Source organism: Aquarana catesbeiana, linkage group LG11 (assembly GCF_042186555.1).
Source record: "Aquarana catesbeiana isolate 2022-GZ linkage group LG11, ASM4218655v1, whole genome shotgun sequence".
Classification (NCBI taxonomy): Eukaryota; Metazoa; Chordata; class Amphibia; order Anura; family Ranidae; genus Aquarana; species Aquarana catesbeiana.
In genome coordinates this window covers 27,480,538-27,497,149 of record NC_133334.1, presented here as the reverse complement: position 1 = coordinate 27,497,149, position 16,612 = coordinate 27,480,538, and the positions used below count along the sequence as shown (strand labels likewise).

The window sequence follows — 16,612 nt, the reverse complement described above, 5'->3', positions numbered from 1 at the left end:
CCGCATTCTTTATTCTTTTATTTTCTTCTGTATTTACAACTAGGAATTATGCTAATGTACCAAGAGCTATAGATGTAATCATTTTTTAGCAGGGGTTCCTTGAGGCCTGAATATCATTTCAAGGGTTGCTTTTCCTAATAAGGTTGAGAAAGGCTACCATAAACTTCCAAGTTGACGTCACAGGATTTTGTGATGTGCAGCCTCCGACAAATTAATACACAGATATAATATTAATATTTATATTGATTATTACACTATCTAAGGGGCAGCAAGAATGCCTATAATGGGAAGGGTTGGGAAATCCTGGCCTGCAAGTCCACATATGTAGTGCAGACCTTCTGGCTGGTCCTGCTATCACGTCCCAGGTCCACGTTTTTACAAAGGGTAAGAGCAGCCAGGCATACAGTAGCATCCACGCTTCTTGCTCAATAAGTAGTCTAGGGGGTTGTTTTTTTCTGAATTTATTGCAGTGTAACTTGGTTAGGGCATAGGGAGCTGTGGGATACTTCGGAATGCTGAACAGTAGTAAGAGGACACCCTCTTTTAACAGCTACATCTTCTTGAAAAGGCCCTTAGCTACAGCACATGGGAAATGGAAAGTGCTGAGACACCAAAGCAATGTCCCAGGCCGGGGGGACCTCAGTCTCAGGGCAACAGGGGGTTAACAAACAGCATTCATCCACATCCTGCTCTTAAGTCTGTACTTACAAGTCCTTTGGTGCCTGGGTGACTCTCTCAGAGTCAATCAGCTGCTTAGTGGACTCGCCAGACGGAATTTTAGATGAATCCCCCCTTCTTTGGCTTGAACTCTCTCTCTCTGCAGGTAGGGCCCATGTCTTCGGGTAGTTTGTGCTTTGCTGGCGCCAGGTGAAGGTGTAGGAAGCAGCCCTCCAGGCCGGGTGCTTCTCCTACTGCACAAGGACCTTGACGGATGCAGCCCCAGCCTGTTTATGTTCTCTCCAGCCACCTTCTGAGCATGACCCCTCAGGGATTGGCTGGGACCACATAAATATTCAAACTGCCTACTCAGCCTGCTCCACTCCTATGTACCGGATCTTTCCAGAAAGCAGGAAGAAGCAATCGAGTGTGCAGCCTGTGGGACCCTGATCAGCCCAGAGCAATCAGCAACAGCTCCACTGATTACAGAGGAGCACAAAAAATAACTAAATTTACCTGACAGTCTAGCACCTAACTAGGAAGTTTCTACAAATAGTTCAGATAGGTGTTCAGAGACTACAAAGATTTCCAGCAACAAGGGAAGGTCTGGTACACTAAAACTGTGACTGTATAAAAACCAGAAGTTCTGGGAGGGCTAGACCACTTCTTTTCTTGTCAAAGCTCAATAAATCAAGCATGTGCTGCTAATCTGACAAATATCATCTTTTGCTCAACATCATTGGCATACAAACATAGAAATATAGACGACTGATAGTTGAACAAGACCAAGTGGTCCAGCAGGCTTGCTCTTTTTTTTTTTTTAATATTTATGTCTGATGATAGATCAATGTTTATCCCAAGCATTTTTAAATTTGCTTACTGTTAATTTACTAAACTACCTCTACTGGGAGTCTGTACCAGCATCCACTACTCATTTCAAAAGATAACACTTTCTAAAGTTAGCATTCCCTGGTATTCTTATACTTACATTGAAAATTCTGCCCTCCCAGACCTTATACACACCCTTATTTTAAAGGTTTTAATCAGGCCCACCTTTCCCTCCTTTTCTCGAGGCTGTACATATTAATGCACAGCTTTATTATTAGTGAAGTTGCCTCTTAATTAATCCCTTCAACCCCTTGAGTGCAGAACCTGACATAATACTTACCGTCCTCCTAGATCCACCAACATTTCTTCCAACAAGGTCCCAGCTGGCTCCTATATATACTGACAACAGCCCTATTCTTATAGGTAAGTCAAACTATAAAGAAACTGCTCGAGGCTCCCATGAGTAGAACGTAACCATGAGAATGAATAGGGCTGAGTGGTATAAAGAGGGGTCGACCGAGACCTTATAGTGAGGAAGGTATTATCCCAGTCGTCTGTGAAAGTTCTCATTTATTCAGGTCATGTAATAGTTAATAGTGCTTAGTCACACTGTGTACCAATTGTGGTAAAAACATATCATAAACGTAAAAATCAAATAAATAAGTAATTTTAAAAAAACTGAATGTTCCAAATAATGGTGAGGAAAGTCCACATTGTACAAGAAAAGGTACTCAAAGTGTTCCACCGTCAAAGTCTTAAACTGTGTTCCCACACCAAGCAGGTTCACCACCACCAGATGGCCACAAATGCAGGCTTAACAAACTCAAATGACTCTCTTATTATAGAGAAGTCATAAACAGCATTTGATTTATAGCTCAACGCAAACCATATTTTCCCACACTCTTCGCCAAATTCAAATATTAGCCAGAGAAGGTAGAGCTCCTATGGATCCTCCCTTTACTCACAGGCCTCCACGTATGCTCAAAAAGAAGTAAACGTGCAGATGCTCTTAGTGACATTCAACTTGGCATGTTCTGTAATGTTGAAGACATTCCATAGCTTCTTCAAGCCACTTCTTCAGAACTGAAGTGACTTTTTAAAACCTACAAAACGTCTTCAATATTACAGAAGAAGTCTGTCTGCACTCAGTTGGTGGGGAAATTCATTATAGGAAAACTTCAATAAAGGTTTCTCCATATATGTTTTATCACTCTGACCTTGCATTATTTTTGTTGCTTGTTTCTGGATCCCATATATCTTATCAATATCTCTTTGTAAGGTATGTCTCCGAAACTGGACACAGTATTCTCAATGGGGTCTAATGCTCTATATAGTGGAATCGGGACCTCCATACTCCTTTTCTCCCATATCTTGTAATTCTCCCAAAGGTACAAATTTTTGCTGGGGAAAATACACGCAACGATTTAATTTTGTCTAGTCAGGCCTAGAGTATTTTAACTAGCCTGAATGGTCTATCAGTTAGTTATATAATCCTCTACCCAGTAGTGCGATGTCTTCAGATTTAGCTTAGATTTGCTTCCAGAAAGGAACAAGAAGTAAATTAACCCAGCAGCTAAAATTGCTTCCTAGAGTCTTGTTAACCAACTTCTATATTCCAGCTTCAAAAAAATATGGCTGCTGACCTATTGTCTTCTATTTTGTGCCATCTTCTTTAGAAATGTACAGAATACTGGCCAGAGAAACAGGCTACATATGAAGGAATAGAAGTCACAGTGAACGACATCATTCCAGATGATGACTATGTGCTAAGAATCATGACTTTAAAGGTGATGAAAATGAATGGGTTGTACTAACACAACAACAGAAAAGGTATACAAAGCTAGGTGAAAGAAGAGAAGAACATATGATTGGATGAACCAATGTTTCTTCTTCTTTCTTTTTTCTTCCTCCTTCTTCTTATTTCTTCTTTCTTCTGCTTCTTTCTTCTTCTTTCTTCTCCTTTCTTTCCACTAGTGGTTAGAAATATCACTTTTCCAAGTTTGGTAAGCCAAAGAAACAGGTTTACCTTTATGGTGTCCTTACCAGCCACCCATACTCCTCTTCCCTTTACTCCCCTACTGGTCAGTTAGGCCACTAGAAAAAAAGATAGAAAGCCCCATGGAAGCTCCAAGTTGCTGAGGACTTTCTTCCCACACATATAAGTGAAAGTATATGGTATTTTTCTTGATGGCATTTGGTTACTTGACAGCCCCCTCACTGGTCTGTTTTTCTAAATATAGGGTTAAGAGCAGCTAGTAAGTATAGTCACATGGCTCAGTGATCAGTATAATGTGGTTATTAAGAATACCAGTGCGTTTTGGGGGAAAAAAAAGCCTACCCCTTCTTCGGGTCTTAAAATCTATGAAGTGTAATTAATCTATGCTGTTCAGTAGACTGAGGTGTCAGCATATCCTCATGGAGAAGAGGATGGCAGCCATACTCGCCACCATCTTCATCTTCTCCACAAGGATATGCTGACACCTCACTGTCAGCATCCGAAATAGGCTATCTATTAAACATCTTCTAGTTTTAGGGATTCTTTAGAGCTTAAAATGTTTGGCGCATAATTAAAACTGTATGGTGTTTAATAGTCTGTTCTGGGGCTAAATGAAACTGAGGGGTCAGCCTTGTGGAGAAGGGGATGACTGAATATGGCTGCAATACCCTTCTCCATGAGGTACACTGACCCCACAGTCTAATGAACACCACCCAGTTTTACCAACACTCCATAATTTTTAAGCCCTAAAGAAAGGGGAAGCCTTTTTCTCGGAAACCCATTGGATATTCTTAATACTTTATTCTAATCATAATTTATACCTAAACATTCTTACTAGCCATTCCTAGCCCTATACTTAAAAATTGATTATCTGTTGTATCATGCACTTACCGTGACCAGAGAGGTAGCAGCCTAATGCCCCGTACACACGGTCGGACTTTGTTCGGACATTCCGACAACAAAATCCTAGGATTTTTTCCGACGGATGTTGGCTCAAACTTGTCTCGCATACACACGGTCACACAAAGTTGTCGGAAAATCCGATCGTTCTGAACGCGGTGATGTAAAACACGTACGTCGGGACTATAAATGGGGCAGTGGCCAATAGCTTTCATCTCTTTATTTATTCTGAGCATGCGTGGCACTTTGTCCGTCGGATTTGTGTACACACGATCGGAATTTCCGACAACGGATTTTGTTGTCGGAAAATTTTATATCCTGCTCTCAAACTTTGTGTGTCGGAAAATCCGATGGAAAATGTGTGATGGAGCCTACACATGGTCGGAATTTCCGACAACAAGGTCCTATCACACATTTTCCGTCGGAAAATCCGACCGTGTGTACGGGGCATAAGACTTAAAATAGGTCTCTATACATAATACCTATACTGCAGCTTGACCTCCTCAAAGTAAGACCACCTCTCTATACAGATTGATAAATTCTCAATCTTCAACGCTAGCTTATATCCATTAGATTTCCTCATTGGTCTGGTAAACAGGGAGTGAGAGGGGGCGCAGTCTAATTCTCCTACCTTTGTAGTATAGTCTAAAGGAACAAGAACCACAGATGTTAACTGCAGGTTCAAATGACATTTAACATCCATCAGGAAAAGGAAAGACCCCATTCAAGAGAGTGCTCATACCCCTAGCCATATTGTAATTGCATGTAAGACCTGAACCACGTACAGTAAATAAGAAAAATGACTCAAGCATTTATATGAATATATATATATATATATATATATATATATATATATATATATATATATATATATATATATACACACACACACACACACACACACAGTGCTCAGCATAAATGAGTACACCCCAACAGATTTGCTAGAAAACCTTTCCTTTCCTTTCTGAATCAACATTTTCTATGGGACACTATACTACAAAATGCTCCCACAAATTTGGGCCATTGATTGCAACCAAGATGTGTTAATTTGCACAAAAAAAAGTTTTTTTCCCAACAAATTAAGTCAAGACCATGTTGCAAAAATGAATACACCCCAATGAAAGCCTTGGGAGCAAAGCTAAATATTAGACAATAAAACCCCAATTTATAAGAATTCAACTACAGGTGAGTATAATTTTTCATTAATCAGGTGTCCAGCAGACAGTTGATGATAAAAGGGCATTACTTAACAAAGAAACCCCTTCCCATTTCATGCTGTCAGCATTGGCACCACGTGGAAGAGAAATGTCACAAGGCCAGAGAAAGAAAATAATTTCTTTATACAAAAGAGGTGAAGGCTACAAGAAGATCAGCAAAGCTTTACTTATCAGTCAGAATACTGGAGCAAAAGTAATACAAAAATTTAACAAAGATGAAACTGCAACCACCTCACAGAGACGTCCGGGACCTCCACGGAAGTTAACACCTCAACAAGAGCATCTTCTGATGAGAAGGGTTGAAGAAAATCGCCATGCAAGTTTACTGCAGTTAGCTAAAGAAGTAGAAAGCCAAACTGGGGCGATTGTTTCCTGAGACACAATACGGCGTACACTGCAGAGGAACGGTATGCATGGGTGTCGTCCACCAAGGAAGCTTCTCCTATAGACCATGCACAAAAAACCCACCTAGAATTCGCCAGGGCCCATGCTGAAAAAGAAGAAGATTACTGGGACTGTGTACTTTGGAGTGATGAGATGAGACCAAGATGAATGTTTTTGGAACTGATGGCTTCAAAACTGTATGGTGTTGCCTTGTGAGGAGTATAAAGGAAAATGTGCCATGCCTGCAGTGAAACATGGTGGTGGCCGTGTCCTTCTGTGGGGCTGCATGAGTGCTGCTGGTGTCGGGGAGCTACATTTCATTTATCATGAATTCACAGATGTAATCTTCTATATTGAAAGAGAAGATGCTACCATCACTCCGTGCCCTTGTTCGTCTTGCACTTTTCCAATATGACAATGATCCAAAACACACATCCAAGGCAACGGTTGCATTTCTGAAGAAGAACCGGGTGAAAGTGATTCAGCGGCCAAGTATGTCTCCTGATCTGAACCCAATCGGAGAACACCTATGGGGGATTCTGAAGAGACAAGTTGAGCGTCACTCTCCATCCAGCATCCAGGCTCTAAAAGAGGTCGTTCTTGAAGAATGGAAAAAGATTGATGTTGCAATATGTTCCCGACATTCCATGCCTAGAAGACTTGGTGCTGTCCTTATAAATCATGGAGGTCATACAAAATACTAGATGGAGTAGTTTTGTTGTGGGGTGTATTAATTTTTGCATCAAGTAATTTAAGTAAAACTAAAGATTTTGTAATCTACTTTATATTATTAACTTTACTTTCATGTAATAAAATAAACAAATGTTCTATAAAACTCAGTTTTGTCAAAATTTTGGAAATTGTTCTTGTGTTCATTGAGATATTGATTAATATCTTACTTCCAAAAGAGGTGTACTCATTTATGCTGAGCACTGTATATACATATACATATTTGAATAGTTTTTCTTGTTTTATATGGTTCCGGTCTTACAAGCATTTACAATACTGCTAGGGATGTGAGTACTCTCCTGAATGAGGTCTTTCTTCTTCTCTGAATATAACAATGCAATACCAACAGTTGGCTGATCTTATCATTTGTATGTAGATTTGAATTACTATGTAAGTAAAAGTTCTGTTTTCAGATAACTCCCCTTTGGGGAACTTAAAAGTTCCCTTTTTTGTATTATTTTCTTATGTCATGTTACTTTATGGATGCGGTAGCCAGCAGTTTATAAGCCCCTGCTCCCCTAAACACCTCTAGCAATCTGAAAAAGAAAATGGACATGTATAAAGAAATGGAAATATTGTTACAAGAGATGTAAAGCCACATGTGCAGTTTTTGAGATGCCTTTAACCAAAAAAGTAACAGCTTTATTACTTCCAATTGGCCTAGAGTGGCGAGGAAGAACGGACCCTGAAGCAATTCTGGTACACCTCGTGGCCAGATCAGAAGACGCCAGATCAGGCTCCTCCTCTCTTGAAACTGGTGCAGGATGTGGAGGAGGCCAGGCAGAAGGCGGAGTGGGATGTCGGACCCGTCATTGTACACTGCAGGTGGGCAAAGGTTTTTGAAGCAGATATTTTGATGCAGGGTACTGAAGTGCCCTTTTTTTTTTTTTTTTCCAGGACTTGACTAGGTAAATCTTATTTTGCCCTTTTTTGGATCAACTCCCCTGAAGGAAATAGTGACAGGCAGACTTTATGTGTGCATGTGTCCTTTTTTTTTTAAGTCTCCAAAAAGCCCAGTTGAAGTTTAACGTCTTAATATTCCTTTTTCTTTCAAAGAAAATACAGCTTCCTGTATTGGATTTGAGTTCTTTCAATCATGCAGGCTCAGCTTCACATGTGGGCTTTACCTAGGATGACCTGCATGCAAATGCAACCTGCTTAGGACCTCCTACTCCTCCAGACTGCCGTCCATCCATCCATCAGTAACATACCAAATCAGACACGCCCCCTCTCCTCCTTATCTGAGGGGTGTGGCTGTTACACTGTAGTGTCAGAGCAGAGTAACAGCCACACCCCTCAGATAAGGAGGAGAGGGGGCGTGTCTGATTTGGTATGTTACTGATGGATGGATGGACGGCAGTCTGGAGGAGTAGGAGGTCCTAAGCAGGTTGCATTTGCATGCAGGTCATCCTAGGTAAAGCCCACATGTGAAGCTGAGCCTGCATGATTGAAAGAACTCAAATCCAATACAGGAAGCTGTATTTTCTTTGAAAGAAAAAGGAATATTAAGACGTTAAACTTCAACTGGGCTTTTTGGAGACTTAAAAGAGACTTAAAAAAAAAGGACACATGCACACATAAAGTCTGCCTGTCACTATTTCAAATCCAAATCCAATGAATGAAAGGGGTGGGCTGGGGACAGTCAGGCTGCAGAGGATAAGGTTAGATGATACTGGAGGTTCTCTAGCCAGGAAATGAAGCATGCTCAGCCTGACTTTCTGCAGAGAAAGCAATCTTTCTGATTGAGTAAGCAATGTCAGTACAGGAGAGGAACCAGTACAACTGTGCAAGACTGAATGGAAGGCTGGGGTGCAATTTAAAGCAGAATGATGGCAAACACTTTTTTAGTGCTGTACCGACTTGGGGAAGGGTTAGAGTCTTTCTCGAGCCTTACATTGCTTTCTGTGTCAGGTAATAACCAGCAGGGATTCTAACTCATCCCCAAACTATCTAAAACAGAAACATTTGGCTTGAGTTGGGCTTTAATTGCGTGTTGCAGATGATTATAGATGATATTATTCATTGCTCTCTTTATTATTTTAATATACACTATATTACCAAAAGTATTGGGACACCTGCCTTTACACGCACATAAACTTTAATGGCATCCCAGTCTTAGTCCGTAGGGTTCAATATTGAGTTGTACCCACCCTTTGCAGCTATAACAGCTTCAACTCTTCTGGGAAGGCCATCCACAAGGTTTAGGAATGTGTCTATGGGAATGTTTGACCATTCTTCCAGAAGAGCATTTGTGAGGTCAGGCACAGATGTTGGACGAGAAGGCCTTGCTCGCAGCCTCCAGGTGTTCTATCAGGTTGAGGTCAGGACTCGGTGCAGGCCAGTCAAGTTCCTCCACCCCAAACTCGCTCATCCGTGTCTTTATGGACCTTGCTTTGCGCACTGGTTTGCAGTCATGTTGGAACAGGAAGGGGCCATCCCCAAACTGTTCCCACAAAGTTAGGAGCATGATATTTTCCAAAATGTCTTGGTATGCTGACGCCTTAGGAGTTCCCTTCACTGGAACTAAGGGGCCAGGCCAACCCTTGAAAGTTCTACAGTCTCTTATCATCCTATCAGTTATCTGCACCCGAAACGTAAAGTAGATGATACCATTCTAGGTTGCAACAAGCAATGGAGTTTATTCCACCTTCAGACACACTTTTAGTCTGAATTTAAAATGCTTTGGCGCTTTTCCACACATGCATTAACATATGTAGCGGTAAGGCAGCCCATTGATTTTGAATGGATGGGCAATGCACTCCAAGGCAGGTTTGAATCTGAAGTAATTTTTTAACACATTGGGGGAGATTTACTAAAACTGGAGCACTACGAATCTGGTGAAGCTGTGCATGGTTAGCTTGTTTAATTAAGCTTTGACACTAAAACCTGGAACCAGATTTTGCAAGCTCCAGTTTTACTAAATCACCCCCCCCCCCCCCCAATTGTAATACATCATGCAGATGGTTCACATCTTTGCACTGTGGTACAATAAAATGCACATGCATTGCTGTGTGCTAGGTATGTTCAGAATGAATGGCACTGCAGTACATCACACCTAGTTTTGTGAATTAAGATCGGACCTTATAGTCTGTAGCAACTGAACATCATTTGCCTATTTAGGGTCAAGAAACAATATCTATGTAAAGCTACCTCCCTCCACCCACCTGATACTTACCTCTTCAGGGGTACCCCTCTATTCCTTACTTCTTTACAGACAGCACCACCAAAATACCCGATGTGCTGGTGATGGACCTAGAGAAGGCAGGGCCATCATCCCTTCTGTCATGTTACAGAGCTCTTGTCCAACTTTCCAATTGGAGAAGGTCACATGCTTTCCAATACCTAAAAGCACCAGGTATCTTTCACCGACAAGAGCGGTGGAGTATCGCAGGGGTTAGCCTTTTTACAGACACAGCCGCATTGTCCTAAATGCTAGTTCTACTCAGAGAATCATCTCTGATTGCACATCATGGGCAACCCCAAAGAGGCGGACTGTATCAGTAGAAGACCATGCAAGGCTCCAGAAGATGAAGATCCCTTTCGCATAGGATCTCTAGTATTAGAATTGTCTAAAGACTGGAAAAACTTAACCTGGTCTAAAGAATCTTGATCTTCTGCAACATACAGATGGTAGGGGTGAGAATCTGGAAGATAGCGAGATTAGAATTTGGCAGATACAGGTTCAGAACCTGGTGGATGCCAGGGTAGGAATCTGGCAACTCACAGGGTCAGAGTCTGGCAGATGGTGGGGTTAGAATCTGGGGTATCAAAATTTAATGAACTAACGGGTCAGAATTTGGCAGGTGGAAGGTCAGAATTTAGTACATTAGAGGGTCAAAATCTGGCAGTTGGCAAGGTCAAAATCTGGTAAATAAAAGGATCATTAGTTGGGGTGCACAGTATGAACCACTGTCTGGACCCGGATATGAACCTATGACCTCTTCTATGTTTGGAAGTGTCTGTTCTTCCTGAGCTTCCTGAGATGCTGGACAGCTTCCTGCCTAATTCCTTAGACAACCTTGCCTTATGTCTTGTTTCTTTTGAACCTTGAACCCCTCGCTCCTCCAATGAACTTCCTATTTAACACTTATTGTTTGCCAGATTATTGTGCTCTCTCCAGCCAATATCTTGCTCTTGTCGCCCCTGCTGCTGTCCAATATTCGCTACCGCTCATTGCCAATCTTTAGCTTGTTCTTCAACTACGCTTTCTGCTTGATCCCAAACTGCAACCACTTGTTACTGACCTTTGGCTTGTTTACTGACTACACTTCTACTTGATCCCTACCTCCTATATCTGCAGCTGGGCCCTGGCTTGATCACCTCCTGGCTCGCAACCTAGCACTAACACGCAGTAAAACCCATTTCCACTATCAGGAGCTCTGGTGATTACCGATTAGAGCTTAGACCCAGTACCCTGGGTGAGCCAGCATCAAGCAGGGTGACTTGTATAGCTATCCAGCTGGCTAGTGGGAGCCTCTCTGCTGCTACAGCTACTGGTCTCCGAGCCTCACCCCTGACCATGACAACCCCTTTGGATGAAGTGAAACATGAAGCTGCACCTTGAATGTATGACCAACAAATCTAGAGGAACTAGATTCCTTAGATAATAATAGCTCTTTACCTAAGCAACATTTCTAGTACCTTATCAGGTCCATGTTTAAAACACTTTAGACTAAAATAAGGGTCCTATCTGGCACCAGATCATGTAGGTAAATCTAATAAAGTGGACTTTGAATACAGTGTACTTGGTTGTGTTAATACTCAACCCGACAATATTGTTTATACTTACATTAATAACACACCAAAGGCTCCATTCTAGCCTCTTAGATCTGGTAAACTAGCCAAACACAGCCAGAACTGTCCAGTTAGATTACCAGTATCTGCTAACAGGTATGTTCTGTCTTGCAGTGCAGGGATTGGAAGAACCGGCTGTTTTATCGCTACCACAATCCTGTGTAAGCAGCTGAAGAATGAGGGGGCAGTGGACATTCTGCGGACCACCTGCCAGCTACGGTTAGACAGGTAAGATATTCTCCTTCATTTTAAAGGATCCTTTAGGCCTGATTAGAAAAAAAATTACATTTTGAGACCTGTTTCCAAAGGTTGATGTAATCATTGTTCTTTATTCTCCACGGAGTTACTCAATCTTGCCTTCACATTTTGCCCATTTTTATAAAATTTGTTCTAGAAAGTTGTGATATCAGCTTTTCATATAGAATAGATTGCTGTCTGAATACCTGAAGAATGCATCCAATAGGATCCAGTCACCGTTCCATAGGCAATTTTCCACTTGGCTCCTTCAATGTTTCAGTTGACTTTTGCAGAGCCGAGTGGTGCCAACAAGGCCACCCACTGCTTGAATTTTGGCCAATTCAGCAGCAGCCGCCGAATTTTCAGCTGTGTATGGACAGCATTATTTTACACTCATGCTAAAGGTGGAGAGCTTTGACCTGCCAAAGTATAACTTCCTATGGCAAAAATGTCTCCTTTGCTCCAAAATGGTTTTTTTTGTCCCCGTGTCACATCCTAGTTGTCTTACCTTGTTCACCATATTTGTACTGTGGTGGTGCTTTGGTTTGTTTATTCACATGGAATGTTTCACTCCTTCCTTCCTTCCTTCCTTCCTTCCTTCCTTCCTTCCTTCCTTCCTTCCTTCCTTCCTTCCTTCCTTCCTTCCTTCCTTCCTTTCTTCCTTCCTATATGGTAATTATGTGAATCATCAGTACTTTGTATACTTTGTAGTCACCTGGAAGCACTCACCTACTTGTGGCTTAGTGTTTCTATGCTCCCATCTTTGTCTGTTTTACCTGGAAGGGTGATTGTTTTCCATTCAATGAGAAGCCATCTACTCATAGAATGATTTTGCATGAGTTTAAAGTATGCTTTGGGATATTTGAATGGTTCTTTCGGCATAACGTAGTGTCATGCCGATCCAACTCTGCATTCAATGTTTCAGTTGACCACAGTCATTCACTCCAGAGGCTTTTGTGTCTACCAACCATGTGAACATTGCCTAAAGAACTGATCCCTTGGGCTCTGAGTGCCAAAAGTTTACTATAGTTAGCATATTTTCTTAACAAATCAGGGAGTCAATCATAGTTTTACAGAGTCGTTAATGAATAATGAACCCTGAAACCCTGAAATGAAGAGAGAGTTCCATTCATAAAAGCAAATCCAGGACCCAGGTTCCTAGTTTCTAGGGAACAGGTGTAGCTACCTTTCCCTAGTTAGTCACTGAATCCTAATTCAAAGACATATATTGTAGTATAGGAGATCAGACACCAAATGTGTAGTGGAACTGTCTCCATTTTATTGGATGATTGACATGAGTATTTATAATATAAAATGTGGCAGTCATGTAGTCTTTTTGTCATTGGTGAGATATTGTTGACGAAGGTCAGATGTTGATGACGATTGATAAGTTTAGGAGACTTCTAGACTTTCCATTAATTATGAATATCTTAATTTACACTTTTATGATTCCACGTCCCAAAACTTGGCACTGATCCTTTGTGGTCACGGGTTTCAACACTTAAATTCTCAATAGTACGTGTGTATTAAAATTAAAGAAAAGTAAAAACAAAGGTTAGTTTCAGAAGCTATCTTGTAGCTATGTATATACCATACCTGTCAGATCCCCATGGAAGCTGGAAATTGCTGAAGTAGATGCTGCTACTTCATCGATCTCCACTAGCTTCAAGTTTCCATGCCAAACGGCTGCCCTGATGGCTTTTAAACACTGGAGGTTGGCCACCCAGCATCAGCTGATTGGATGAGATGGAAACCATGATGTCACCTCTCACTTCTCACCTGTCTCCTCTTCACCTCGTCCAATCATAAAAGGCTTTGCATAAAATGCAAAGCATTCTCTGAATGACACTAATGCTGAGTGGCTAGCCTCCAGTATTTACAATGCAGCAGGGCAGCCACTCTGTGCGGGATCTGGAAGCAAGTGGAGATCACTGGATTATTGGTGTCTAATAAAGTGATTTCCAGCTTCTAGAGTAGGGGTCTCCAAACGTTTTAAACAAAGGACCAGTTTACTGTCCAGACTTAAAGGGGGCCGGACTGTGGCCTTTGCGAGTAGGAAAGATCCCAATGGCAGTGGAAATAAACGATGCCCCATCTTTGGTGTTAGTGGGAGGAATAGCGCCCCATTGTGTCTTTAGGAGGAATTGTGTCCAATCATTGGTGTCATTGGGCCCCATTGTTGGTGTCATTTACAGGAATTGTGCCCCATCTTTGGTGTCATTGGGAGGAATTGTGCACCATCATTGGTATCATCGGGAGGAATTCTGCCCCTTCACTGGTGTCAGTGGGGGGGAATTATGTCCCATTGTTGGTATCAGTGGATGAAAATACTGTCCCAAGGGCCGAATAAAAACAAATAATGCAGTTTAGAGACCACTGTTGTAGAGGGAGGTACAGTATATACATAGTTATAGGGCGTACACACGGTCGGACTTTGTTCGGACATTCCGACAACAAAATCCTAGGATTTTTTCCGATGGGTGTTGGCTCAAACTTGTTTTGTCTACATACGGTCGCACAAAGTTGTCGGAAAATCCGATCGTTCTAAACGCGGTGACGTAAAACACGTACGTCGGGACTATAAACGGGGCAGTGGCCAATAGCTTTCATCTCTTTATTTATTCTGAGCATGTGTGGCACTTTGTCCGTCGGATTTGTGTACAACGGATTTTGTTGTCGGAAAATTTTATCTCCTGCTCTCCAACTTTGTGTGTCGGAAAATCCGATGGAAAATGTCCGATGGAGCCCACACACGGTCGGAATTTCCGACAACACGCTCCGATCGGACATTTTCCATCGGAAAATCCGACCGTGTGTACGGGGCATTACAGTGATCCAAGCCGGACCATGTAAAAATATAACATAGAATTCCTCGAATACTGCCGGATGTATGGCACATGTGCAGCAGTTTTACTTATCATGTTACCTATATGTTTTCCTTTCTAGGGGAGGAATGATTCAAACCAGCGAACAGTATCAGTTTGTGCACCATGTCCTGAGCTTGTTTGTCAAACAAAACTGCTGCACCGTAGAGGAATAGGCCTGGACTTTCCACGTGACCCGACTTGGGGAAACAAAAAAACACAAAGCTTCAAATGCGTCCAGTGTAGCTAAACAACGAACGGTAACTCTACGGTCTAATCAGAGACTTTTTTTTTGTGTTCTATTTTAAGGGCAGGTCCGAAAGACCATCTTTATCTCTCCAACGTCAACGTTTAGGACCCGACAAACGCCTTTGAGTTTCAACGTTATTTCATGACATGGGACATTAGCTCACCAAAAAACTATTTCTACTGTAAATAGAAATTCAAAACCGTTTGTAACAAGACTCTATAGAGAAGGAAAAAAAAACAAACAAAAAAAATAACATTTGTGCTTTTAAGTTTACTATTTTTCTGGGAGTAAGAAAAAAAAAAGAATAATTATAAGTTGCTTTTGTCTGCAGTGTTGAACTTTCCAACATCGAGCAGTCACGTAATGTCTTTATGCCGATAAAGTACTTTTTTGCCTTTTTCTGAACCGTTTTTACATTTTTAACTACCGAATACTGTGTCACATGATTCACCAACAATTCAAACCTCCGTATCAAGAGTTCAGTTGTCTCATGCGGCGTTGCGCTTATTACCTCATCTTGTAAAAAAAAAGGATAATGTTTTGGCGAGGGTCTTTTTAGGAAGTTACGCCCTTAATCCCCTCAAACGTTGGAGGTTTGTCTTTATAAAGCAAAAAAAAGAAAAAAAATGAAAAAGTAAAAAAAAAAAAAAACAAAAAAAAAACATTATTCTATACTACATGTTGTTTACAAAATATTATATGAGCTTTTAAAAAACTGTCCGGTGAGGCATGACAGACAAAAGTGGTCTGCGAAATGGCATTAGTCTTCGTCTGGGATTTTCTGCACTATATGGCCAAAGGTTTGTAGTCCTCCCTCCAAATGATTGAGTCCAGGTGTTTCCAGTGAAGCATACAAAGACATTTTAGACAATTGTTCCCTTCCAACCTTGTGGGAATAGATTTGGAGAAGGTGCCCTTGTGCACAATGTTCCATAAAGACATGGGTTGACCAGTTTGATGTGGAGGAACGGAACTGACCTACACTAAGCCCTAACCTCAACATTACTGAACACCAACTGTGAGCCAGGTCTTCTTGTCCAACATCAGTCCCTGACCTCACAAATGTTCCTTTGGTTTATTGAGCACAAATTCCCAAGGACAAACTCCAAAATCTTGTGGAAAGCCTTCCCAGAAGGGTTGAGGCTCTTATAGCCGTAACGAGGAGACAACTCAATATTCACGCCCATGATTTTGGAATAGGATTTCCAAAAAGCTAATCAAGTTCATATGGCAATGATGGTCAGGTATCCATATTTGGCTGTATAGTGTAGGTTTATAACTAAGGCAAAGAGACGCACAAAATTTTAGTAGCCAACATCCGCAATTCAAATTCCAATACTTATCAAGCATACCTTCTTTGGTGGGGTAGTCTCAATGTGCCAACACTAACTGGGACTTCTCAAAGTGGGCGTGTTTAGTGCCAGTAATGGCAAGTTGAGGTTGTACCTTTAACATCTCAAATGTTTGCCACAAATATTTAGCTTAGCAAGGAGTTTCTGGCTTATGAAAACAGATTGGCATGGGCCTTCATGCCATGATGGGCTCAAAGTAAATTCTTATATATCGTTTGATCAGATGGACCTTTATGGAGAATCTGGTCAGTGTTTGGATGACTTGGGGAAGAGCCTACAGTAGAACTTGGTTGGGCTATAGACATACAAATATTTACATATTCTTAGCAAGCAGTAAATAAGCTTTAAAATAATTCCTCACCGACCTCTGTAGTTCCAGCCACTGTGAAGCAATTTATCCTCAA

At 41.4% G+C, this 16,612-nt stretch overlaps 1 protein-coding gene across 3 annotated transcripts in view; it reads left to right on the top strand.

Moving 5' to 3' along the window:
- PTPN5 (protein tyrosine phosphatase non-receptor type 5) overlaps nt 1-15,518 on the top strand; it is a 74,080-nt gene extending 58,562 nt beyond the window's left edge. For 2 of the 3 annotated variants that reach the window (XM_073604123.1, XM_073604124.1), the window contains 4 exons: nt 3,162-3,272; nt 7,376-7,536; nt 11,620-11,733; nt 14,689-15,518. In XM_073604123.1, coding sequence (XP_073460224.1) covers nt 3,162-3,272; nt 7,376-7,536; nt 11,620-11,733; nt 14,689-14,782 — 480 coding nt within the window. In that variant the 3' untranslated portion in view covers nt 14,783-15,518. The remainder of the gene's footprint in view (nt 1-3,161; nt 3,273-7,375; nt 7,537-11,619; nt 11,734-14,688) is intronic. The other variant, XM_073604125.1, reaches the window with a different exon arrangement.
- Nucleotides 15,519-16,612: the final 1,094 nt, after the last annotated feature.